This window comes from Zonotrichia albicollis, chromosome 6 (assembly GCF_047830755.1).
Source record: "Zonotrichia albicollis isolate bZonAlb1 chromosome 6, bZonAlb1.hap1, whole genome shotgun sequence".
Classification (NCBI taxonomy): domain Eukaryota; kingdom Metazoa; phylum Chordata; class Aves; order Passeriformes; family Passerellidae; genus Zonotrichia; species Zonotrichia albicollis.
The window spans coordinates 11,288,200-11,313,887 of NC_133824.1; the positions used below are offsets into that span (position 1 = coordinate 11,288,200).

Consider the following 25,688-nt stretch of genomic DNA (forward strand, 5'->3'; position numbering starts at 1 on the left):
CTCATTCCTTAGGGGTTACATGTCTCTTTTCTCACGTCTCTTTCACTGTTTGTTATTATACCACAGCTAGGCCCAAGGACACTGCTATCTGTGCAGATGCAGGACTTGGAATTAGCCATGATTTTGTACTTTTCTATTCTCTAGCAGCTAAATTCCCAACACAGGCTGATTTAAGGTCCAGGTGCCTTGCCATTTGTAGATTGTGTGCCTTCAGCTGTGTAGATAGCGGGAGCCTGGAAAGTCCTGATTATCCATTATCATGCAATGAATTATTCTGGTGGATGGTGACAGGGAGCAGAATGGTCCCCCCATTATCCAAGAGGAGGCAGTCATAGAACTACTGAAATGCTTGGATATTCATAAATCTATGGGATCAGACGGGATCCACCCCAGGGTAATGAGAGAGCTGGCAAACGAGCTTTCAAAGCCACTCTCCATCATTTACCAACAGTCATGGCTCACTGGTGAGGTTCTGGATGACTGGAAGCTGGCCAATGTGATACCCATTCACAAAAAAGGTGCAAAGGAAGATCCTGGTAATTATAGACCAGTCAGCCTGACCTCAGTACCTGGCAAAATAATGGAACAGTTTATATTAAGCGCCATCATGCAAAATTTACAAGATGGCCAGGGTATCAGACCCAGCCAGCATGGACTTAGGAGGGGTAGGTCATGTTTGACCAACCTGGTCACCTTTTATGACCAGGTAACCTGCCTAGTGGATGCAGGGAAGGCTGTAGATGTTGTTTACTTGGATTTCAGCAAGGCCTTTGACACTGTCTCCCACAGCATACTCCTAGACAAGCTGGCAGCCCGTGGCTTGGACAGGAGCACTCTTTGCTGGGTTCAGAACTGGCTGCATGGCCGGGCCCAGAGAGTGGTGGTGAATGTGCTGCATCCAGCTGGGGCCTGTCACCAGTGGTGTCCCTCAGGGGTCTGTGCTGGGGCCAGTTCTGTTTAATATTTTATTGATGACATGGATGAGGGTTTAGAGTCCTTTATTAGCAAATTTGCAGATGACACTAAGCTGGGAACGTGTGTTGATCTGTTAGAGGGACAGAGGGCTTTGCAGAGGGACTTGGAATGGTTGGATGGATGGGCAAAATCTAATGGGATGAAGTTCAATAAGTCCAAGTGCTGAGTCCTGCACTTTGGCCACAATAACCCCCTGCAACGATATAAGCTAGGAACGGTGTGGCTGGACAGTGTTCAGGTGAAAAGGGACCTGGGGGTGCTGGTTGACAGTAGGCTGAACATGAGCCAGCAGTGTGCCCAGGTGGCCAAGAAGGCCAATGGCATCCTGGCCAGTATCAGGAACGGTGTGGCCAGCAGGAGCAGGGAGGTCATTCTTCCCCTGTACTCAGCACTGGTGAGGCCTCACCTGGAGTATTGCGTCCAGTTCTGGGCCCCTCACTTTAGGCGGGACGTTGAGATGCTTGAGCGTGTCCAAAGGAGAGCAACGAGGCTGGTGAGGGGCTTGGAACACAAGCCATATGAAGAACGACTGAGGGAGCTGGGGTTGTTCAGCCTGGAGAAAAGGAGACTCAGGGGTGACCTTATCACTCTCTTCAACTCCCTGAAGGGTGGCTGTGGTGAGCTGGGGGTCAGTCTCTTTCTCTGGGCAACAACAGACAGAACAAGAGGACACAGTCTCAAGCTGCACCAAGGGAGATACAGGCTAGAATTAAGGAGGAAGTATTTTACAGAAAGAGTGGTCAAATACTGGAATCATCTACCCAGGGAGGTGGTAGAGTCACCATCCCTCGAAGAGTTTAAAAAAAGAATGGATGTGGCACTTGGTGCCATGATCTAGTTGAGGTGTTAGAACATGGGTTGGACTCGATGATCTTAAAGGTCTCTTCCAACCTAGAATTTCTGTGATTCTGTGATTCTGTGAAAAGTAAAATTGCATTCCCATTGAATTAAAGATTTGTATTAGTCCATTAGTGCTCAGTCTGAGGCTGACTGCAGGAGCAAGCCGCCCAAATGATGAATGGAAGAAGCTTTTACAAAGGACAGCTGAGCCATAGGTCTGTAGAATTCTCTGGTCAGATGCAGTAGTGGGCTGCTACGACAGGAGCTGCAGCATTTCAAAACCTGTATTCTGTTTCCTAACCTTGGCAGAAATGCTGACATTGCAGTTGACCTGTTAAGGAAAACTCTTGTAGGAGAGACAGACTAATGGGGTATGTATCTCAGTACTTGGGGGAGACTCTCCAAGATTAATACAGTACAAGCAGGAACTATAAATGTCTACCCATATACAATTTCCAAAGAGGGAATTGAGATAGCTGGCTGGAGAGATAAGAGAGACATTTTTTTCACACAGCTGCTTTGCTAACGAAAAGGTTAAAATAAGTGAATTTTTTTCCCATCAGTGCATGACCTCTACTCCTCATTCCTGTCAGTGGTCCTAATTAAAGGTATTAAGTTGCCTGTGTTACAAACAGTCAGATTGTGCTTCTTAGTCCCTATAAACAGAATGAGTTAAAAACATCAAATAAAACTACAAAATTTTCTTTGTCAAAGGACAGTAGACAAGTCTTTTTTGTAGATAATACTCTAATCTTCCTTTTTCATGACATACTGGCATAGAAGACATGAATTATTGAGGAAAAAAAGTCACTGAACAAAGAAAGACCCAGATATAAAAAAGAAAGTTTTAGGACCATTCAGTTACAGAAGTGATTGTGTGAGCTTTGTCCATTTTAACCACTTAGATGTGTAAAGGAATTAACTGATATTCTTTGAGGTATCACAGTGTGAAATAAAAATAATTTACAATATTTTTCTTAATAATACAACATTTCAGTATTGTTTATTAATGTGATAGTAAAAAAAAGCTGTGAATATTAAATTGTTCTATATGCACATGATTAGGAGAACATAATCCACAGCTGGGTGGCTACTAACAAGCATGATTTTCCAAAAATCATATGGAAGGCCCTGAATAAGAAAACTTCAGAGGCATTATCATTATAAGAGTTTAAGGCAGGTGATCACCAGGAGATTTGGGGTTTATTGCTGGTTTTGAGAGAGATTTTCTGCCCCTTTTATTTTCTGTCACTTTAATCTCTCAGTGTCTCTGTTTCTTCAATAGCAAATCAGAAATACTCTACCTTAATGTTTAAAGCAGTGTCAATGGAGCTATGCTGCCTTATTCCCCTAGAACAAATCCCAGCTCTTGGGAATCTGGGAGGTTTTTGTACTACAGTTGGAAATAAAATTGTGCATGGAGCCTGAAAAAACACAGTGTCTGATAGGCTGAAAAAAGTGGTCTCATGCTTTCTCAGTCACCTGATTACTCTGCAAGATAGATCCAGACAATCTGTTTCCTAGTGAGCTTCCTCAGGGACATGTATGATCAGAAGAGGCTTCTTGTACCATAGCAACAGCAGTCCCTACCTCCCATTGTTTCAGACTCTTAAAGACTGCAAAGTGTGTGATTCATGCAGTCTATGGGGAGAGATTAACATCCAAACCAATGTTTGGGTCCCTGCCAAGTCTCAAATGTCTGACCTTCCATGGGGGTGTTCTGACAGGCTTTTTGTCTTATTATCAGAATTGCAGTGCTGTTGACAAGAATTAGGAAATACTATTAGGCATTTTTCAGAATTGCTGATATTTTGTAATGATTTTGTCACCTCATGATTTGTAAGCATAATTATATGCTTATTTCAGGAGGAGATGCTAACATCGCATACATGGAGTGGTACAAACCCTTAGTGTGGTTCTGGATCCTTGTTGGCCTTGCCTACTTTGCTGCTGTTCTGAGTATGATTGGAGACTGGTTAAGAGTCCTGTCCAAGAAGACACAAGAAGAGGTATGATCAGTAATTTCTCAGCAGTTTGCCATTTTACAAGAGAAATTTAAGGGCCTGATTCCTGCTTGTCCAAATAAGGATGCTGCTCTTCATGGCCAGTGCTAAATATGCCCTGTGGTTAACTGTCTGCCTTTGGTATACAGTAAGCTCTGATCTTTAGCTCCTTCACAAAGGAAGAGAAAGAAGCCAAGGAAACAACCAAGGCTGTTACACCTCTATCAGTACTCAAAAATACACAGAACCCATCAGTAGTATTGCAATTATTGAATGAGATGCCAGTCTTTACTCTGAAACTAGCTATGAAATGGTACTAAAAATTTCAGTGTCCTCACCTTAAAACTTAGGAGATTTTTCTGTCTTTTCCTATGCCAGGGAATGTGGTTCTGAATAGAAGTTTAGATTCAGGTCCCTTACTGTGTAGTCTGTTTCTAAAAGTTGAAGAAACTGAGTAGTCAGCATCAAGGAGAGCATGACTAAATTCACTCAGAAGATGCCCTCCCTGATTCAAAGAGGATGCTGCTCTATTTCCTATTTTCCTATTTTTCTCTTTCTATTTTCCACACTCAAGTGTGGAAAATAAAAAGGCAATTGCCATGCCTCTAGAGCTGAAGCCTGTGGTGGAGGATGTTAGTAATATAATTTCAAATTTTAAGGCAACCCTGCTTTACTAGGAAAGTTTACCTGGCAGGGTTAACCAAATAGCAAAATTTGGCAGGGGGGTAGTGCTGTTTCTAATTTTTGAAGGCATCTGCACCACCCAAGGCCTAGTGCATCCCCCATGCATCTTTATTAATAAAGGAGACTGCAGAGAGTGCGGCTGTTCTGTTGATCAGCAGGCAGCTACAGGGACGAGTCAGGTCTCCCACACAGATGCCTTCTGTCACAGTGCTAAATGGACACCTGCACATCTGGCCTGCAGAAAAAAAGATAACTCCTTGTGGGTTATGGGATGCAAAAACTTGAGTTCAGGCTGCAGCAGCACAAACAACTCATTGACTGTGTGGGCTCCTGCAGACACTGTACTCCTAAATCTGTTCTTTAGCTGAATTTGAGAAAGCCCCATTTTAATTGAAATATTGCTTGGTCATTTATCTTGATTTTTCTCATTTTGGAAAGCATATTTATTGAGTACAGCCATTGCTTGGTGCTTTATTATTAGCCATTATTCCAGCCTCCAGTGCAAAAGAGTAAAACAGAGAAAGACAGCAGGACATTCATATGGTCTTAGTGCCCGTACAGAATGTGTGTTGAAAACTCCTCCAGATGGTTTGACAGTGTGGTATTTGGACAGTTGGGCAATGGAAATCTCCATAAAAGACAGCTACATTTGTCCCTGAAAATGAACCCTAGACTGGGGGAGTCAGAGGGCCACTTGAAATTAGCTAATGGGTATTAAAGATTAACTGCTCTGTGATTCTGTGGCTCTAAACAGAACCTTCAGTGGGACTAAATATCTGCATCCATGAACAATACAGGAAAACACATTTCTCTGCACTGGTTGTTGTGTTGCTCTGAAGTGTATTGGTTTAACTGTATGTGATTAACTTTGCCCACTCTTGACCATCTATTGCTGACATTATGAGTCAGCAATTTTGTTCTTAATCAAGGATGGATTAGCATGAACATATCCCACCATGTAACACAGCTATAAAATGTGTGAGGTGGCAAAGTGACACAGGCAGATGAATTCTATGTCACAAAAGCCATCAGTTGGTAGGTTTAGAGTTTGCCCAGTGCAAGCCTTTTACTACTGAAGTTTGGGACCAGATGGATGCAGTGGAGAAACCTCTTCCCAGTTTCATGCTACAGAATAAAGTTCTTGTGTTACTGTTCTATAGGAAAGATTTTTCTTTAAAAAAAAATTAATTTCTCTTTCCTCATGTTGTGAAGGTTGGAGAAATAAAAGCCCACGCAGCAGAGTGGAAAGCAAACGTGACAGCCGAGTTCAGAGAGACGCGGCGGCGGCTCAGCGTGGAGATCCACGACAAGCTGCAGCGGGCAGCCACCATCCGGAGCATGGAGCGCCGGCGCCTGGGCCTGGAGCAGCGGGCCCACTCCTTGGACATGCTCTCTCCAGAGAAACGCTCTGTCTTTGCTACCCTGGAGACAGGACGCTTCAAGGCCTCCTCTCAGGAAAGCATCAACAACAGGCCCAACAACCTGCGCCTGAAAGGGTCAGAGAAGCTCAACAAGCACGGGCAGGGGGCATCTGAGGACAACATCATCAACAAATTTGGATCGTCCGCTAAGATGACCAAAAGGAAAAACAAAGACATCAAAAAGACCATGCCTGAGGATATGCATAAAATTTATGAGACCTTCAGAAACTATTCTGATAGAATACTGGATGAAGAAAAAAAGGAAGAGGAGACAGAAAAGATGCGTAATTCCAAGAATACTTCTAGCACTGCAGTTCTGACCAACTCTATCCTGCAGCACTCAGACCTGGAAAATGGAGTGATTTCCAATGAAGCCAAAGAAAGGATGCAGAAAAACAAAGTGTTACTTCAAGAGAGAAGTTAAATGTAAAAGATGTTTAACTTGAATTAACAATGTTGGTGTTTTTATATCCATATATATTGAGACACGTGCCTTATACAGACTCCTTATTCAGTCTGAATTATATATCATCCAAGATTATTTCACTGTGCCATAAAGACTCAAGCTTGCTCTGCCAAAACAAATCAGGAACACAGCACTGCAGAATGGCAACAGAAAGCTACGCACATGGAAATTTCAGCCTGTATAAGATTACCAGGGCAAGACACAAAGGAAGGGCTTGGACCATGGCAGTATCACGAGAGGGCTCCTACCATGGTGTGATACTAGACAAAGGGCAGCTATGCAAGAAGGGCCTATGAAAGGGATGAAAAACACTGTATCTTTGTAATGGAGTATGCATCCATAAAGCCTTTCCCTGGTGATTAAAAAAGGAGAAATGATTGGAGTGAACTAGACACTTTCAGTAAGGCTTAGTTTACGTTTTGGCACGTGATCCAAGCTAGATTTTGGTTTTTTTTCCTATACTGGAGTCAGATGCATTACCTTTCCAAATGCCAAAAGAATGTCCATGGACACAGCTAGCAGCTGAGTGCTGGTTGGAAAATCAACATAGACATAAGTAAGGATTGGATTGCTCTTTTCAGTAAAAAAAAAAAAAAAGAAAAAAAAGAAAAAAAAAGAAAAAACAAAACAAAAAAATCCTCTGTGGGTATTTATCTTAAGCAATGAAAAAAAAACATAAAAAAGAAAATAAACAAATGGATTTTTTTTTCTCATGTGGGAAAATTCAATGTAAAGTCACAGCAAGAAAGTGCATATGAAGAAAATACAACATTTCATGTTATGTTGTTTAAAAGAAGAGAAACATCAATTTAATGATATTTGGCTAAAAGTATAAAACAGTGGCCCAAGTTTTTTTTTTTAAGAATTTCATATTCACACTTTCCACCACTGAAAAAGCTCCTTCTATTTTAACGCTGTAAGACTACAAGAAGAGAAGGGAAACTGTAGCTTTTGCATGTCAGCAAACTGCTGTTCTCTAGCTGAATCTGAATTTTTAAAAATAGACATAAAAGCATATATGTGATTCAAATGAGGGCCAGAGCTACCATAGAATCTCAGGGCTCTCTGTTCCCTTTTGCTGGGTTTGGTTTAGACATAAGCTGCTGTCATAGTCTCAGAAAAAAAAAAAAGAAAAAACAAAAAAGAAATTTAGGAAAAAAATATTGTGGTAATCTTTTAAGTGCTTATAGCTTTAAGTGCCATTAATGCTGTCATATTTTTTTAACTTTTTAAACAAGTATTTTGAATTATTTGGTTCATTTTCTTTCAAGTACAATCTTTGTTGGAAACTTGCTATCCCTTTTATTGATAAGAACTAAACATGAGCACTCTGCATTTCTAGACTAAAGTGAAATGTAACTAAACTGTGGGCATTTTTAGAAATCCTTTGTGCAGTCTGGGCATATGAATATGAAACATGGAATTGTGTTTTCAAAGAAAATGCTGCAAAATAATTAATGGGAATTGCAAACATACTAAATTTTTATAGTGTCAGCCTGTGGGCTACTGGGTGGGCCATTGCAGATAAAAGATTATGCATGCTGGAAATGAGATACACATGATTGTACCAGCAATGTTTTCCCCGAGTTTTCACAAAATCCTAAATATTCTTGCAATTCAAACTGTAGGCTTATAGGTAAGGTAAGCATGGATGTTGATTGCAGAGACTCATGCAAGCTAGTCAAACATGCAGACATCCACAGGTCATGCAGACACAGACTTTTGGAATTGCATGCTGATGTCTACACACACAAAACTGCATGTATGATTCTCTGATACTTTCTGAGATTTTATGTACAATAAGACAACTCAAAACCAAACTGGCCACCAGAATTCAAGATTGCCATGGCTATGAACGGAAGCATGGCACTGTGTATGCAAATTCTGAGTACACATATTTGCATATCTAATAACTCTGCTGAAATTGCAGGAGGGAGCCAAATTCCACTAGTGCAGAGGAATAAAGAAGTTTTTAGTTTGTTCTGTCTGCTGGTTACTTCTCTTGAAATGTCATATTTATAATTTCATTATCTGTCTGAAAATCAAGGAAGAAAAAGCAATGTTTGAAAAATTTCAAGTCATTTGGGATTGCTCTAACTCAATATGATCCAAGAGAGATTGAATTCTGCTTACTTCACCAGTGAATCTCTTAAGGGGCAGGGCTGCGCTCTGGCTTCACCTTACCAGAGACAGGGCAGTAATCTCAGACCCTGGAGAAGGTTCCACTCAACTCAAGAGCTGCCATGGCTTCTGGAGACCTTTGTGCCAGGCAGCCCTGTGCTGGGTTTCACAAACACGGGGGCTGGTGACCACCTCAGGATCCCATGCTCCTCAAGCCCCAGGCAGACACCAGCAAGGTGCAGATCTCCTCAAGCTCTGGAGCTCTTTAACCCACCTGTTACTGCTGGTTTTAGGCAGGCCTTGAGTTCCACATATGAGCAAAGTTCTGAAGTCTTATCCATGAGCATCACTCATTCTGTAGTGTCAGGATAGCATATCTGGATATAGCAATGCTGTTCAGATCTGGTGTTTTATTGGTAGGAGGTTAGGAGTGAAAGCTACAGGTTAGATTTGTGTTTGAATTTCAGAAAAGGTTCAGAAGTGCTAAGATGCATAATTCGGGTCTGAGAATTGCAGTAATTCCTTGTTACATCATCCTGTGCTTTGCATCTCTGAAGGATCTGACACCAAAAACATCTCATCTGACTCTTAAAGTATGCAATCCATTCAATTTTGCAAATAATTCTCCTTGGTTACCAAATGGCAAGATCAGTATCATGCATGCAGTGTTATTTGTTCTTCAGATGAGTTCTCACAAGAAATGTTTGCCTGCAATAGAAGAGTTCTGCACATTCACACAGACATCTGTAAGGATATGGGACATGCACTTTCCATATATGAAATATAAAGTTTAGCCATTGCCAGGGCATTTCTTCTGATTGAGGTCAGGAAAAGTAAAGTCTGACTTGTAGGAATTGTCTGTGTGAACAGGGAATTGGACAACAGGAAAATCACAGAAAACAAATCAACATGGAAAAGTGAGGAGGCAAAATTTGTTGGACAAACTCAGAACTGTTTGCTCTAATGCAAGAGAAGGACAATGACATCTTGGCATAGTTTTAATCTTAACTTTCTTAGTTGTCAATCTGTCCCCTGTCCATATTCTATGTGATGGTGTGTGTGTATCAGTCTAGTTTGTTTGGCCATGCCATGCAGCAGCCCCTGGCTGACATTTTATCAGCTGTTTCTTCAGCATCCCCTGGTTTGGGATATAATGGTTCAGGGACAAAAGGTGATGCTCAATAAACTCTCAGTGAGATACTGAGCAGAGCATTTGATGACCTTTTATATGAAAACAAAATGCTCTCTTTCATTCCTCTCCATTTCTTTGTCTGTGAAACTTATTGAGAAAGTTGCCAGGCTATGACAGGAGTAAATATTTTCTGTAGATGGTTGTCTATTAAATACCTCAATATACATAATTTTTATTATAATATGGGTAGTGCAAATGGTGTATTTCATAGGGGGCCAGACAGAAACATCTGGACACCTAAGATGACATTTTAATGAGCTAAGTTGCTCTTACCCTTTTAAAGGGCATCCCTTGGTTTTAATTGTCTGCAACAGCTTGAGAGAGAATCAGTTTAAACATCAAGTGTTTTTATGGCTAAAATTCTCATCTTCTGGCATTCAGTAACACCTATAAAAAAACTTGTAATGTTATTTCTAGTGAGGCTATTCCACCATTATAGAAAGTTTTTAGCAAAAGTAGTCTGACCCACATCCAAAACTTCTTTCTCTAAATTAGTTTATCAGCTTATTTCCCAGCAGCTGGGTTACTGAAGGGTGAGTTACTGACTTTAACTCTCTGATCCTGCCCTGAGCATAACATGACTTGACATGGGAATTGGGACCTGAAAGAGCAAGGAAACATGGATTTTCTGTAGCTGCAGCCCTCACACACAGAGGATGACTCAGCTGCTGTATCCCTGTAGCTTTCAGGTCTACAGTCCCACTTTCCCCCTCTGTGCAGGAGAATTCTGCTACACCACTTTTGGAATCCTTCTGAACCATTAACCATCATAAGCATTGCTGAACTTGTGCAGCTACTGGTTTTCAAAAGATTCATAATTTCATTACTACTTAATAGGGAACATTATTTCTAATAAATCCTAGAAATAATAGTAAATAAAATACAATAATCCCCCCCCCACCACCAGTGATTTATATTCATGGAACCTGATTTGGATTGTGGCCATGAAATTATAAATCACCCGAGCTTCTGCTGCCTGGCTTTAGGATGTTGCTAGTACCAGTCTGCTTCCTCCAAAGCCATTAATGGACTATGCCAGAGACTTTCTACAAAAATCTCTAACCCATAATAAATGAAATTATGTCTGAGTTCAGGTTATTAAAACCTTGTCCTTAAAAGCCCTTCATTGAAGTATTTGTATTTATGCTGTACATGGGCTGCTTGTTTGCCAGCTTTGGTTTTCTCAGGGGTTTATTTGTGTTGACAGGTTGCATGATGTCTGCTACTCTCACTTATCCCATCGTCCACTAGAAATAAATTACAGGTAAAGACCAAGCATCATGTTATGTTGTGTACTAACCTAGAGCAGGAAGTCTCCTACTAAACAGATATGAATTTGAAAGGTGACTGTTTCAGTCCTTCCTGTACATTTACTTGTTCTGAGCTATGTTTTGTCTAATCTAGGACAAAATCTGCCCCTGTATGTCTCTGCAGTAAAGTGAAGCTGCCTTGTTATTTTTAAGCTTTTTATAGCAAAGGCCTGCTGTTATAATTAATCTCTACTGTGCAACTTGTACTTACTGGAATGGCATTATATCAATACTAAACACAAATAAGCTGAGCTTCAGAAGCAGTTCCCTAGGCATTTAAATATCAATGAAAACACCAGGCAAATTGACACAAATCTGTGGAACTCAAAAAAAGACTTGTAGATTAATGTATGAAACTGGTTGGCTAAAATATATCACCAAAAAAAAAGTAGATCTGAAAATTCCTTTGGGTTGCTGAAATTTTCCCAAGGTCCCCATCTCCTTTGCTATCAGTAACAGTTACTGTCCTTAATACCATTGTTAAACTGTACTGTGTTTTTTCCTTCTGCCACTGTAGTTCATAACATTGTTAGTCTCTGTTGACTTGTGCTGTTGAAGTCATGGAGGAAGCAGCTGCAAAAGCTGATTTGGAGTTGTCCTGGTGTAGCCAGTGCATAATCTGTGGGCTGGATCATGCTGGGATGGGAAGGTCACCCTAAAGGCAAGCCTTATCCACCCCACTGGTGAGTTCTTAGGAACCAGCTGAAGAATGGCCCTGTGCTAGCACCCCTCTCGTGGCTCACATAACTGGCTCTTGCACACAGGTTTACTGGTGACACCTCCTCGCTCCATGCAGGTGGATGCAAACCTCTTGTGCTCCCTCCTCTCTGGTTGCAGGTCAAACCTGAGCTAAGCCTTATCAGCAGGAAATGACAGGGCTGCTGCTTTGGGGGAAAGTGGACATTTCTACAGCATTTATCCTTTTGAGGCAAAGAGGATCTGCTTTTCCTTGCTGATCTTCAGAGCAAAGCAAAGGCAGGTGATACTGGGCATGTGAGAATACTTTTTTTCTCCCAAATACGTTCTATCCCCAAAGTTCTTTTTATTGTGAGAGCTGGAAGCTCTCAAGAGGAAAGCTTATGGTGTGTGCTGTGAGATGTAAGCTGAACATACCAGTTTTCAGCCTGGTACTATTTTTCAAACCACCTTTCAAACCATTTAGCAGTTTCTCAGATCCTGGATTCATATAGTAACTTTAATTAGAAAAAAAGCAGATTTTGTGTCTAGATCATATCTTCCCAACAATTTAAATTTATTCAGGGCAGTGTATTAATGTAGTTTTAGAGTGATTCTTTTCCAGGTTCTAATAGAACTTGATCTAGATCTTGGACAGTACTGAGAAACCACTATTAGTCATTTTCAGCTTTGTATTTAAAAAAGAAATTTCTTAAAATTTGGGGAAACATTTTTTTGAGATGCTGTTCTAAAATTTTTACCTGATCAACTTCAAATTATACTATAAACCATCAGTAAAACCATTTGCAAGGATATTCTATCTACTTTCTTGTCTCTGTCCTTCTTTCACTCTTTCTGTAAGATTCAATGGTGCTTTAGGAAGGCAATCTCAGAAAAATGAATATTTCAGAAATGTCATTACCAGAGTGCAGAGCAGAATGTGCTTGTACCAACTTGATAAGTTTTGCTGCTATTGTCTTTATTTTATGATGTAATGTTTTGAAAGATTAAAAAAAATTGCAACAAAGACCATCCAGATGAAAATATTTTCCTTGTTGTTCTTTTTTCTTCTCTTTCTGTTGTCTTATCATCCAGCAGTGGTAGAGGAACTGTGATAAATTTCTTTTGTGTATCTCTAGAAAACAGTGCGTGCTGGTAATATCACTCTTGCTGGAACTTTGAGCTTGTTTTTGCCCCTTCTGCCTTTTCTCCTTGGTTGATGATCCAATCCCATATTTCCTGGGTGTCTAATTTGGGAAGCCATGGTGCTGGACTGGTTTCAAAAGAGAGACACAAATTTTCAGCCATACTTCTATTCATACTTAACCATTTCTGCATTTAGTGACCAGTCAATAGGGAAGCACGAATCAGAACCTGGAGAAGGCTCTGTCTCTCTTTCCTAGTTTCTTTACATAGAAACTATTTGCTAGAATGACTGGAAGAGGTTATGGATGGAGAAATGAGGTGAAGCTTTTTGACCTTGGGAAGCACAGAGAAGGTTGGAGTTGTCTTACTGTGAATTCTTTTGTCTTCTTGCAGCTTTTTTAATGTCTGTGTTGACTATTTTCGATGTTGGGCCTCAGATTCCCTTACTGACTTGTTTGTCCTTTAGCTTGGGAAATTGCAACACAGGCCAGTCCACTCTGAGGGTGCAAACTCTTGAGTTATGGTTCCTTTTGTCAGCATATTGGGGTGATAAAAATTTGCAGTAATCATGGTTCCTAGTTCTGCATAGTGTGTATAGAAATCCCTCACGGCTCAGCTTTTGCTTGACTTTGAGAATAAAAAAAAACAACTCAACAAACCTTCTCTGGATTGAGCAAAACAATCTCCCTTGTATTTGTGCTACTTTGTGTGCTATGCTGTTTGTTCTACTCAGTCCATACTGATTCGGGCCACTTGTTGTGTATTAACGGTGCAAGTCAATGCATATTTCTCCAAAGATCACCTCCATCTCCAAAATTCTCTCTCTCTTCCCTTATGAGTGTCTTAATTGGACCTACTTTAGCTACTCTGTATCACTCTTATTTTTCATGAAAAAATGGTTATTTGCATTTTCAAGTTTATGCACATTCTGCCTGTCCGCTTGATTTCCAGGTCCAGACTTTATCAAGCTACAACTGTTTTCTCTGTCTTTGTCACCTATTGCCTGGGATATAGAGATAGTACTTAAGTTTCTGTAGTTCTCCAGCAAACTGAACTATTGAGCAAACTGACCCAAGTCACTTTTCCAAGAGGTGATTGAGAAAGACAAAGAAAAGAAGAAGAAATTCCAACAAGCCAGCAAAAAAAACAAAGGGTGGACGTGTGAAAAATTGTGAAATACCATTTTTTTCCTCCAAAATCTGTATGCAGGATGCTGAGGGTTGCAGTAAGATTCTTGCTGAAAAATTATTTTCTCAGTACAGTCTGCTGTTTTGCATAATACCAACTATTTTTGAAACAAATTCTTGCATGGTATAAAACCAATTAAAGTTGCTTTAAAAACAATAAATTAGTTTATAATAATAAAGCAACATAGTAAAAGTGAATAGCACATTTTTTGGCCTAGCACTTGTCACAGCTTTCTAGCAAAGCTTTAGATCATTTCCACAGGGCACCCTGGAGACTCCCCACTGTAGGAGGCTGCCTCTGGGTCATCCCTTCCTTTCATTCTGGCACAAAGTGCTGATGTTTTTCTTGATAGAGAGCTCTTTTGACAGTGCCATTTCTGAAGCAGAGCAATGTAAATGTCATTACCAAACCCCATTTAAACAGGATGGATGGACACCATTGGTTTGACTTGAAGCAATTAGCTAAATGGACCTGTGCAACTATTACTCTCTAAGTACAATTATCTGACTGGGAAGAATAAAGCTGTAAATTAAGATTGTATTACATTCCAAAGCATGTGGTGCCTGTGAATCTTGGTTGTGCACATGAAGACCTTGCTTCCCCTGTGCATGAATATCTGGGCAGAAAAAGACACCAAAAATTCCACAAAGGACAGAGGCTGGACCTGCATATCTCTTCTTCCTACAAGGGTTTGTGGGGAAAAAAAATAACCAGTGCATTCCAGGTCACAAGCTGGGAACATTGTGATTGAAAAAGAACCAAAACAGCACATAAACTGAGGCTGTTTTGCAAAGAGTCATTAAATACAGACAGGATCCTCATGCAATCATTTTTATGATGTCAAATGACAGACCTGCGAGTGACTTTGAAGATGTCGCAGCCGGAAAAACAGGAGCCCTGACAATCATTGTCACATCTGTTGAAGTGTGGAGAGGCTGGAGCAGGGCTAATCAATAACTCCTCCACAGTGAATAGAGCAGCAGGTGTTTGAGGGATTAAGCACAAATGAATGATGTCTGTGTGTTTTGTAACAAGGGAAATAATAGGCACGATCTGAGTAACAACAAGATTTCAGGTGCGCCTTATTTGCCAAAAGATACAAGTTGTGCTGTCAGATTTACACCAAAGTGTTTAATCCTCCAAACGTGGGTGTCTGTAAAACAGCAGCCTACTCAAGTATTTAGCCCAGACTCTACCCTAGAGCAGGTCCATCTTGTGGGGAATTCATGCTGTGCTGTGAAGCCAGTTATAGTCTGTCATTTCCATTTCTCAGTCTGATGTAGCACAATTTGGCAAACTAAACATATTTGTCAATCTAAGAAAGAAAAAAACCCCAACTAAATACAAAATAGCAACAAATATCCCCTTAAAGGCTGCAATTGTAATTTTTCCCCCTTGGATTCCTTCAGCTGCCTGCTGAGAATGATTTATAACAGCATTTATAATGCTGTTTAGAAACAGCAAGTCTTGCTGTCTGAAGAAGGGTGTATGACTGCATTTTTTACAAGAAGGAAAAGTGGAAGAATCTCTGAAATCTGGGCTTTTTTTAAACTGGAAAATAAAATTTTTACTATCACACCCTGTAACGATTACTTCCTTTTTAGCAGGAAGTTATTTTATATTTCACAGCTTAACAAGAGCTTTAAATGAATAATTTCATTCCTTCTTTTGATTGCTTAAGTTTCCTGCCTTGCTAAGCCCTCACTAATCTATGAAAACAGGTGGCTTCCTCTCTGTACAATGGACCTCCCTCCCCCAGGCTGACTACTAATAAATTTGCCCTGCCCACTTGCAATCCTGTATGAAGCAATCCCAGCTTGTTAGCTCTTATTTGGAAGTTTCCAAATAAGAAAATTTAATGCAACAGCAAAGCAGTTCAGGCTGTGCTTGGCAATTTCTCTTGCCCATCATTAGTCACACATCGCTCCCTGGGTTTCTGATTCCTGCTTGTCTGCTCCTCACTAACACCTGTGGTAAGGGACTTGCCTGCAGTAATTTTAATCTGAGTTCTCTGTAAGGGGGTCACTGATGTATGGTTTTTTTCATGTGTAAGGTCAAGATTTGAAGGCGAAGAAAATGGAGATACTTTCTGTAAATATGATAGTGACCATCATATTTGTGGTCCTCAGGCTCTTTGTCTTAAGCAATGACCATCTCTGGTGTGTGGATCTCTGTGCATTGGTCTAGGCACGCTTGCCTGCTATTAACATGTGTAGTGCAGTTCCACTAAGTATACAGATGATGGGGAAATGAGTACACTGGGCTGCTATCAGGTGCTGAAAGAAGTTCCAAAGAAATAAAGTATTATATGTTGTTGCCATCTTATTGTAAAAGTTCCATACCTTCTTGGTGATTTCTCATGGGTAGGCCCCCACAGCATCACTAACAAACTCCAGCTTTCTTCTCAACTAGCTAACTCACTCTTTTATAGTATTCATCTTTATTGGACACAGTTGTGGCCTATTAAGCTTGTTCCTAATCTTTGGTAATTAATACAGCTGCAACTCCTCAGGGGTGAGATTGTATTCTGCACTATTTTTATTCTCTTACGTTCCATCCCCCCACAATGTCACACCTTGTAGCTCAGTAAGAGGGAATATTTGTCTTTGCCTCTCTGTGTCTGGTGGTATTGCTCAGTTATTCAATCAGTTTGTTGGTCAGTCTGTACAAAGAAGTAAAAGGAGACCTACAGGTGCCTATGGGACGTGAAAAGGGACTTTGTTTTACAGTGCTGTGTGGTTTGGAAAGAAGAACTGTCTTATAAGGAGAAAGCTCCTCTTTGGAGGAGATTTTCATGTCCATTAATGTAACCACCAATAACTTGCATTGCAATCAATGTGTGTCTGGAGTGCAGAAATCAGAAAACGTTGGCTGAAATGCCAGCCTGTCAAGCCACAAATCCAGATGTGTCAGGGTCTCTGGGCCAGGCAAAGATGTGAACTGGTCACCAGCTGTGGGGACACTGCAGGGCCAGCTTTAAATGAGGAGTGCTGCAGAGTAGGCATAAGGGGGTTTTCTTCTGTTGTGGTCAGGGCCCTTCTTTGGCATCTCTGGTCCATTCAGAGACAGAAGAACTCACTTTGTTTCTGAGTATTTTAACAACCACAACAGCAAAGTCTTACCTTTTCTTTCCACTTTAACAAAAATTCTGTTGTATCATGATGGGTACTAGGAGTAATTTTCCAGAGAAGCAAACTCTGCTAAATAATAAGACTTGTTTTTTAAAATTTATTTTAGGAAAGTAAAATAGAAATGGATTGGATTAAGGAATGCTGTGTTTGGATCAGACTTGAAATAGGGATTTGATCAAATATTAGAGGCAAAATTGCACAAGGCTAGCAAAATACTATGACAATTTAATGTCATTAGGTCATGACAAACCTGGGCTAAAGACAGACTGGAAAAGAGATGAAATATTGGCAGAGCTGGAGCTCAGAATTACTGATCTTTCAGTTCAAAGATAACCTCTGCAAGAAAAAAGAAAAAAAGGCACCATTTTTGGGTCATACCAAATTGAAGTAATATTTTCTCATTAAAATACAAAAACAGTAAAAATCTCTAGTCAAATTCAATTGGAATTAATTATCTTTTCAATCTGAAAGCAAATGTCACATTTCCATTTAAAATGAACTTTTCTCTGAAAGTTAGAGGAGCCATATATTACTTCAAAGGGAAAAAAAAAGGCTTGTGAAGGAAAAAAAAGCCCTTTTCCCCCCCATTTGTTTTGTCTTTCAAATGAATAACCAACATATAATTCAACTGAATTTGGTTTGTCAACCCCAATGAGAGGTCAGATGGTTTAGCCAGCAGGAGGCATATATGGCTCAAGGAGGAGCAGGCTGGTTCTTTCTGTTGTACACTAAATCTCTGGGCAGCTCTGAAGCCTGCTCTCACCAGTGTGCCTTGAACACAATCACTAAATCACTAGAAAAAACAAGCTCATATTTTGGAAACATAGACTTTTCCCACTAGGAGTTTAATATAAGGAACCAGTTTTCAATTGAGCAGCCAATGCTAAGGTTAGGGCATGTACAAACTCTTGATAATTTATATATTTTGGTAGCATAATAAGTGCTATCTGTGTATTAATTTAAATTCTAAACAGAGGAGGTTTTCTTCCTTGAGGCTCTTGTTTCAGCTTCATATTTAATGTACTCTGTTGTATTTTTAAAGTCACAGAATTTACATGAAGCATTAGGAAGATAGGAGAATGTGAAGTGCAGAAAAAATTGTAGTGTTGTTAGTGATGTGATGATTAATATTTGCTTACTTTTTTTTCCCCAGAGGAACACTTTCTTCACAGGTCCCATGTGCTAGGAAATAACAATTAATTGTTGTCAAAATACTTAGTAAATATCCTTATTCCTACTTCATAACATAGGAAATGAATTAGATAATTCAGATTGCGCAGAAGCCTGTGTCCCATCAAGGGTTTTAACTCTAACTTGTTACTATGTGCTCCAGTAGCTGACCAGCCATGCTTCCTTTACTGTATCATGGCTCAGGTACAGCTTTTCCTATGAATAAACTGCTGGATTAAGGTCTGAGAGGATACCATGTACTTTTTTTAAAAAAAATTTAAACTAATTGCTAAATTGTAGTCAGGCTTTCACAAAACTGCTAGATGCCAAAATTGAGATTGTCCACGTGCCTTAATTCCTCCTCTTATGTCTGTTTTATGGGACAACCTTTGATTTACATCACCTCATATTTGTCATGGGGTGTCAGTCTCATGCCATGTGTTCTGATCAGTTGTGGAGTACTTTGTCTGTTCCTTCATGCTCACCACATCAACCCTGGCCTTATTTACTGAAAGCTTTTACACCCACACTCTGTGGATTGATCCTTTCTCATGTGCTTTGCAGCAGTGTTAATCATGAGTGCATCAGGAATGATTCAGAAGCACTGACTACCCTTGAGGGGTGCTGCAGGGGGAAAGGCAGTGCTATTCCTCCCCACAGAGGGCAGAATAAAGGATGAAAAAGGCCTTTCTTTTAACACCATGGTTGAGTCTGAGGAATTTGGAACCTGAGATTTTAGTAAAGTAATATGTAGCAACTTGGGATATAACAGCTCCAGGGGTAAATGTCCAGAAAATGAGGATGAAACAGATCCTGATCACCTTAAAAAATCTTGGTTATATGTCCTGTTCAGCATTTCTAAGGAGACAAAGGAGAAAGAATGCAGTTTTCTATTGTGGGATTTAATTTCCCAAACTGAGACCTTGTCTATTTTCTGTATCAGTTTTTGAAGACATAGCACATCCTGAAAGGATACAAGTGTTTTCATTAAAGTCTATGCAAAATGCTTGAAGAATGACACTTCAGACTTATTCTTTTCTTCATTCAACACAGAAGCTAGTATTAGGAAAGGCTTCAAGAATGTTTGCTATTACAGCAGCAACCTTTTAGATGCCAAAGAAGTTACTGGATTTGTCCTGAAGTTCTTTCTGAGTTCTGAAAAGATCATCAGATAAAAAGCCTTACATATCTTAACCCATGTTGGAGCAATGGCAAAAGAGGAATATCAATGCGTGCAGATATTAATCCATCTGTAAAAAGGAAATACAGCATAGAGAGTTAAAGAAAAACAGTAGTATAATGCAAATATTTCCCTTGTAAGACAGTGAACTTTTGGTGATGTATTATGAATAGGCAGCCTTTCTGTGCCTTGGGGTACCGCTTACTGCTGCTTTGTTCTTAAACTGTGGAGAAAAGTGAAAGTTACATAGAGAAGACCATGGATGTTTCAGAAAATATTTCATGTGTGCAGTTTAATTTAAGTCCTTTTATGAGATCTTAAATTTGCAGAAGTTAGTACATGAAATACAAAAATCTTCACAAACCTGTAGTATTTTGTAGTTAATAAAAAGGGCAATTTTCCAGAGTCATGGGGTTCTAGATTTCTAAAAGGACATTGAAGGGAACACTTACATGTATGTGTGACAATTAGATTCAAAAATAGCACAGCTTGCACTCCTCTTGCTTCAGGCAGAATTTTTATTTTGGCTTTGCAACTACAAGACACCATACTTTGGGGTTTTTGTTCATCTTAAATATTTCATAATTTGCTCATGGATTTTGGGTAACTCTTTGATCAAGGATGGAAGCAATGACTCAGTTTTGGAACTGCCTGTTGAACTGCCTTCCACATGGGCAGCACACTGAGACCTCAAATTTCTTAACATTCTCTTCCCACTTCCATCAGTTAATGAGAAACAAGAGAGTAGTCAGTGAGGGAGATCCTGAAATAGGACCCTTCTCCAGAGAGCCCAGCTATGCCAGCATCCAGTCTCCTTTTTTCCAGCACTTTTTATCTTTTTTCTTGCCAAGTGGGATATTTTTTTCAGTACCCCTTTTTTCCCTCCCCCAAGGCAGATGTTAGCAATGCAGATGTTAGCAATGCAGATGTTTCCAGTCTTTTCAGCTGTGCCATCTGGTGAAGCTGACACTTGGGAGATGAGGGATCTCTTGTGTTTGATATGGCCAGTTGTTCTGTCAAGGGGAAAGGAGCAGGAGCTTCAGGCAGAAAGAGAATAGCAGGAGGGATGAGGAATGTCCTGAGCCAGTCTGGCCTGTCAGGAGCTAGGGAGTGGCTCTTCAGTGCACCTTCTGCTGCTATGGAACAGTCTTGGAGGCAGTGGGGGCTTCTGTTTGTCTCCCATGCTGTCCTTCTGTCCACGCTTCGGAGGGCTCTGTGTAGTACATTTTCCTCTGAGCTGGACACTTAAAGCTGTCCTGGAAGCCACTTGTATGTACTAGACCTATACATATCCATCTTCACCCATCCCAGAAAAGTCCCCTATGAGCAGATAGCCTTATGGAAACAGCTTTAGTCTGAGCAGAATTCTCCTTTTATTCTTCTCCTTTTGTTGTAGTTAGCTATAAGCTCCGGTAGACTTTTCTTCTTTTTTCATTTTCCAAAGGAAGAAAAAAATTGTGTTGAAGTTCCAGGGAAAGTATCTTTTTCCCACCAAATTGGTCCCCATCACAGATTTTAGTGGGAACTGAAATTGGGTTGCACATTTGTAAACTGAATTAAAGACTTAAAATAGTGCAGCACATTTTGCTTTAAAACTGGGAATCTGTTGCTTGACCTCACTTGTTTATACTTCACTATATTTCCTTCAAGTTGTACATAATTATCTCTAAATAGAGTGGCAATCTGTGCTTTTTCTTTAGTGCATCTTTTCTTTAGCCTGTGATTAGTTATTTTGTTACGTGATTATTTGATTTTTTTGCTTGTTTGTTTTAAGTGGCCATAATAATGCCCCAGTTTGTCCTCTGGCAACTTTATAAAAATTGCTACTATTTTCAATAGCTCTTGGAGTCTTTCAATAGGTCTTGGAGTCTTTGATCTGGAACATCACATAGTCATTTCTTTATTTCAATATCTTATTGAAGGTCTGCTTATTAGAGGTCTATCAGCCTTAAGGTTGTTTCCCGCTGAACTTCCAGTCATGGCTGAGCCATTCCATTATCTCAGTGATCCCCAAGTGAAATGCAGAAAAACCTTAGTGCAGTTCCTTGGCTGCATTAATTGTGCTGGGCTAACAGAGGTAAGAAGTAGAAAGTATTTACTCTTGGCACTGCTTTGCCATGGCTTGGAATGCACACCACAACATGGATGGGTTCAATTACCAGCTTTTTACATCAAATTGCCAGAGAAGAACCACACTATCAGCCTAGTGTTTACCAGCTGTTTTAGAGATTGAGTCACTTTTGCACCATTCTAGTCCTTTCTAGGGCAAAAATAACATTCCCTAACATAAAGAGGGCAGAACATTTAAGGCTCATCCTGTAACTTTTCAAGGTCTATTATAAGTATTGTAACTGAAAGGATTTAGAATGAAAAAATAATTGCCTTTTTTCCCAGCTTCAAAAGACTACATTTTGAAAACCTTTATTTCTGAATTCAGTAGCCTGGTAGTCATGGAACATAAAGCTTTTCAAAGAGTCCCAGTTGTTGTTCCATAGATTTCTATACTGTAAACATTTAGCTCAATTTCAAATTGAGGAAGTGGCTTTGACATATTATCAAAGGACATTTCAATCCTTTATGAGAAATGTGGAGGGAGTAGGGGAGTAAATCTGAAATTTTACTTCTTGCATAAGTCATTTAAATTTAATGTAAACATTTGTGAACCTCTGAGAGCAAAGAGGGATGGAGACACAGTTACCCTGCAGTTCCATGAGGAAATATTTACAGCCATAAATTGCAAAGACATTGAAGCAGCATTTTCAAAGACCTCTTTATGCTCTGCATTTTCATGTTTAGCTGATGACTGAGCACAGCAGAGCCAGTGTGACACTTGTCAGGGATGGGGACTGGTCTTGGGTACAATGGGGACTTCATTACAATATGGCAATATGTCTCAGAGGACCCTTGCTAATGGTGCTAGATAAAAAGGGCTGTGCATGTCCAGTATCATAAATACATGTTCTCATGCCATGCCACTTCAATGAGTTTATCTGTTTATATATGCATCAAAGGGAGCAAAAAATGTTTAACTTGCTTCAGTGAGCTGTAAGCAGAAAGAGAATAGATGAGAGCTGAAGGGTTTGGAGCACACTGAATTGTATCTCATTCAGGAAATCTTCTGAATTATTGATTATGTTTTCCTTTCATTTTTTCAAATTTTGAGTCACCACATTTGTATTAGCCAGCCATAGTTTTCTGAGGTTATTGCATTAATTTATAAGTGGCTTCTAACCATCACGCTAGTTCAAAGCGCCCCACAAAGTGGGGTGTGCCCTTTTTGTCTGAGATGGTCAGCAGCCAGTGTGGAGTGATTAATGTGGATCCCTGCCTGTGCAGAATGGCTTGACAGCAATGCCTCCTTTCTGCTGTCTCCTAAGCAGGTACAAAGGCAGCAAAGACCTTTGCTTAATGAATCAAATTCATATATGTCACTTAGAGCTATTCACATCTGCCTCTCTCAAACAAGCCCAAGAGGCTTCTGTCTCCCTCCCCCTCTTGGGATTTCATACATTTTTACTGAAGATTAACTTCAGAAAGGCCTTGTGCTGTTTCATCCAGAGGGTTGTACTGTCACTGTGCCTGGCAGGTGCTGATTTCCTGTCATGGGGACCAAAGCATCCAGAAAGTGAGGTCTGAAATCAGTAACACAAGCCAGGAGAGGGGATGACCTCTCCAGCTGAAAGTGGACCTGGCAGAGGACCTGCTGTCCCTTGTGGCGATGCTATTGTGCATCCCAGATGCTTTGTGGTGAAGTGGTTTTAGGCAAACAAGGGCATGACGAGAGAGGTTCTGCCCTCCATTACTTAGTGTAGCATGTGGCTTCTGGCACCCCTTTCAGCCCTCAGTGCTGATGAGCTGTGGCTCTGAAGTGTGAGATTGCCCAGTACTGGTGAAATAAATGCTGGGATTCCTTCTAAGCCCAGGGGATCCACAGGAGAAAGAGATAAGGAATTATCTCCATGCAAGAGTCACTGGCTCTGTGAGGTCTTAGTGTCCACCTAGGCAGCTGAGTGATTCCTGATCAGCCTGCAGGTGATTCAAAGGACTCTGGAACCCACATGGCTTGGTCTTCTACTTACATGTTCTAAAGCATTTCAGTCTTCACTGCACAGTAAATATAGAACAAGCAGATGGTAGGGAAACAGAATCAGCTCCTGAGGTGAGATGAAAATTTTTGCATGAATATTCCTTTCCATGTGCTGGGGTGGCTCTGGGCTTTATTGCTAACCCTTGGTGAGAGCAGTCCTGGGTGTCTGTGGGGTGTTCCTGCTCTGACCCACCTTGGGGTTGCAGCTCCTCCCCACCTCAGGCTGCCCCACCTGCCCTGTCTGTGCTGTGTCCTCGTGGCTCCCACAATAAGGACAGAGAAGATAACAGGTGCTCTTACAGTCACTTGAAAAATGCCTCTTTCAGTGTGGGGAAAACCACAGCCATTGTCTGAACTCAACAGAAGCTCAACAGTGAAGTAATTGTTCCTTGAACCATATCTTTTAGATTATTTATATTCCTTTTAACATAGCTTTCCAACTATTCTGTTATCAAAATATCAAGTCAACACAGGTCAGGTTGTGTTGGTTTTTATACACAAGTCTTTGATAGTATTTCAAACTATTTTTTTAAAAGAAGCCCCTGGGAACTTCCTATTAATTCCCTTTATTGTTTTTTTCCTCAGATAAAAAACAGAGAAAAAATTCCTTCTCTTAAACTCTGAATTACTTTCTAGAGCCCAGCACCAGTTATTTAAGAATTTCTAAGTCACTCAGCCCACCAGCTGATGGACAAAAGCTTTTTGCCTCAGGCTCCCAAAGCACCTCTGCATACACAGTATGTTCTGCTCCTTGCTTCTAATTACACCACAGCTAATTGCAGTGCCTGGATAAAGTGCAGCTGGGGAGAGCTGCCCCTGATCCTGGGGAAGGTCCCTGAGCACCCACTTGGTGTCTGGGCAGAGATCCTGCTGGGGTTACAGGGAGAGGGAGCACTGCCAGGACGTGCTTGTGGGCACCCTCCTGGGTAAAACCCACTGTGCTGCTGGTAGTCACCACTGCTTAATTCAGGGAGAGCCTCAGTACCACAAGGCAATGTTGCCAACACTTCTATTCCAGGAGAGGAAAGAGTAAGAGCCTTTCTCAGGCGTTTGGTGCAGTCCTTAAGAGAGAAGACTAATTGATGAGCCTCTATCAATTTTTTCTCCCAGTCTCAAAGGGCATGGTGCAGTTTAAGCTGTCCCATCAAAGAGGACACTGGGGGAGCAGGATTAGCACATCAAATCAAGTCACATGCTTTGCCAGCTTAAAACTGTGAAGACTGAATTAATAAAAACTGGGAAAGTTTAGTCTGGGAAATCCAACCCTCAGTGTTCAGCTGAGGAGATTTAACCACTACCAAGTGCCTCAGACCCCCTGCAGCAGCACAGAGCACCTATGCCAGCTGTGGGTGTGGTGCTGTACGTGCCCTCCCCAAAAGCTGCTGTGCCTGGATCGGCTTGGATGGCCCATCTGATACACTCCAGGCTAGTCGAGGGCTCCTCCTTCAGCTTGGAGAGGAAGGGGGGAATGGCCAAGAGGAGAATCTGCCCGTGCTCTGGGTTAGGAGAGCTGTGTGCTTGGGAATTGAAGAAGCCAGGGGAAGGAACTGAGGATGAGAGATGGCTCTGACTGTGTGTGGTAAAAGACTTGAGTGCCCTGGGCACTGTTTTCAGCACAGCTATTTATAACCGTGATGTTACTGGGAGCAACAAAACCAATGCATCTCAACAAGAGAACAGACTTTTTCACAAGTCAGTGGATAAACCCTAATTAACCTCTTTACTGTATTTCACCCAGTACTTTGCTAGTCTTGCACCAAAATTCTGTACCAGGACTCTTGGAACATAGGCTGAAAATCCTGGTGGTCTCACACTGTTCCATGTTTGAGCTACCAGGGCTCCATGCACTGGGAAGCAAAGCTGTGCCCTACTGCTCAGGGTGAGTGCATGGAAATCACCCAAACCACTGCTGCTCCAACCAGCACACAGGAGCTCATCCACAACACTACAGAAATGTCTCCACTTGAGAAAATCACCATTAATTGCTGTCATATTCCCTGGGGAAACCATGTGGCTGAAACTGACTGAGAACTGGAGAACAACCAGATGGTAAAATTAGTAAATTCTCTGGGGAGGGGAGCAGCTTCTCTGCCTGAGCA

General features: G+C 40.8%; 1 protein-coding gene across 3 annotated transcripts in view; it reads left to right on the forward strand.

Annotated features, from left to right (window-relative positions):
* Positions 1-8,369, forward strand: part of KCNK10 (potassium two pore domain channel subfamily K member 10) — a 55,277-nt gene extending 46,908 nt beyond the window's left edge. For all 3 annotated transcript variants that reach the window (XM_014264535.3, XM_005483143.4, XM_026791178.2), the window contains 2 exons: positions 3,682-3,824; positions 5,715-8,369. In XM_014264535.3, the coding sequence (XP_014120010.2) occupies positions 3,682-3,824; positions 5,715-6,347 (776 nt within the window). In that variant the 3' untranslated portion in view covers positions 6,348-8,369. The remainder of the gene's footprint in view (positions 1-3,681; positions 3,825-5,714) is intronic.
* The last annotated feature ends 17,319 nt before the right edge of the window (positions 8,370-25,688 follow it).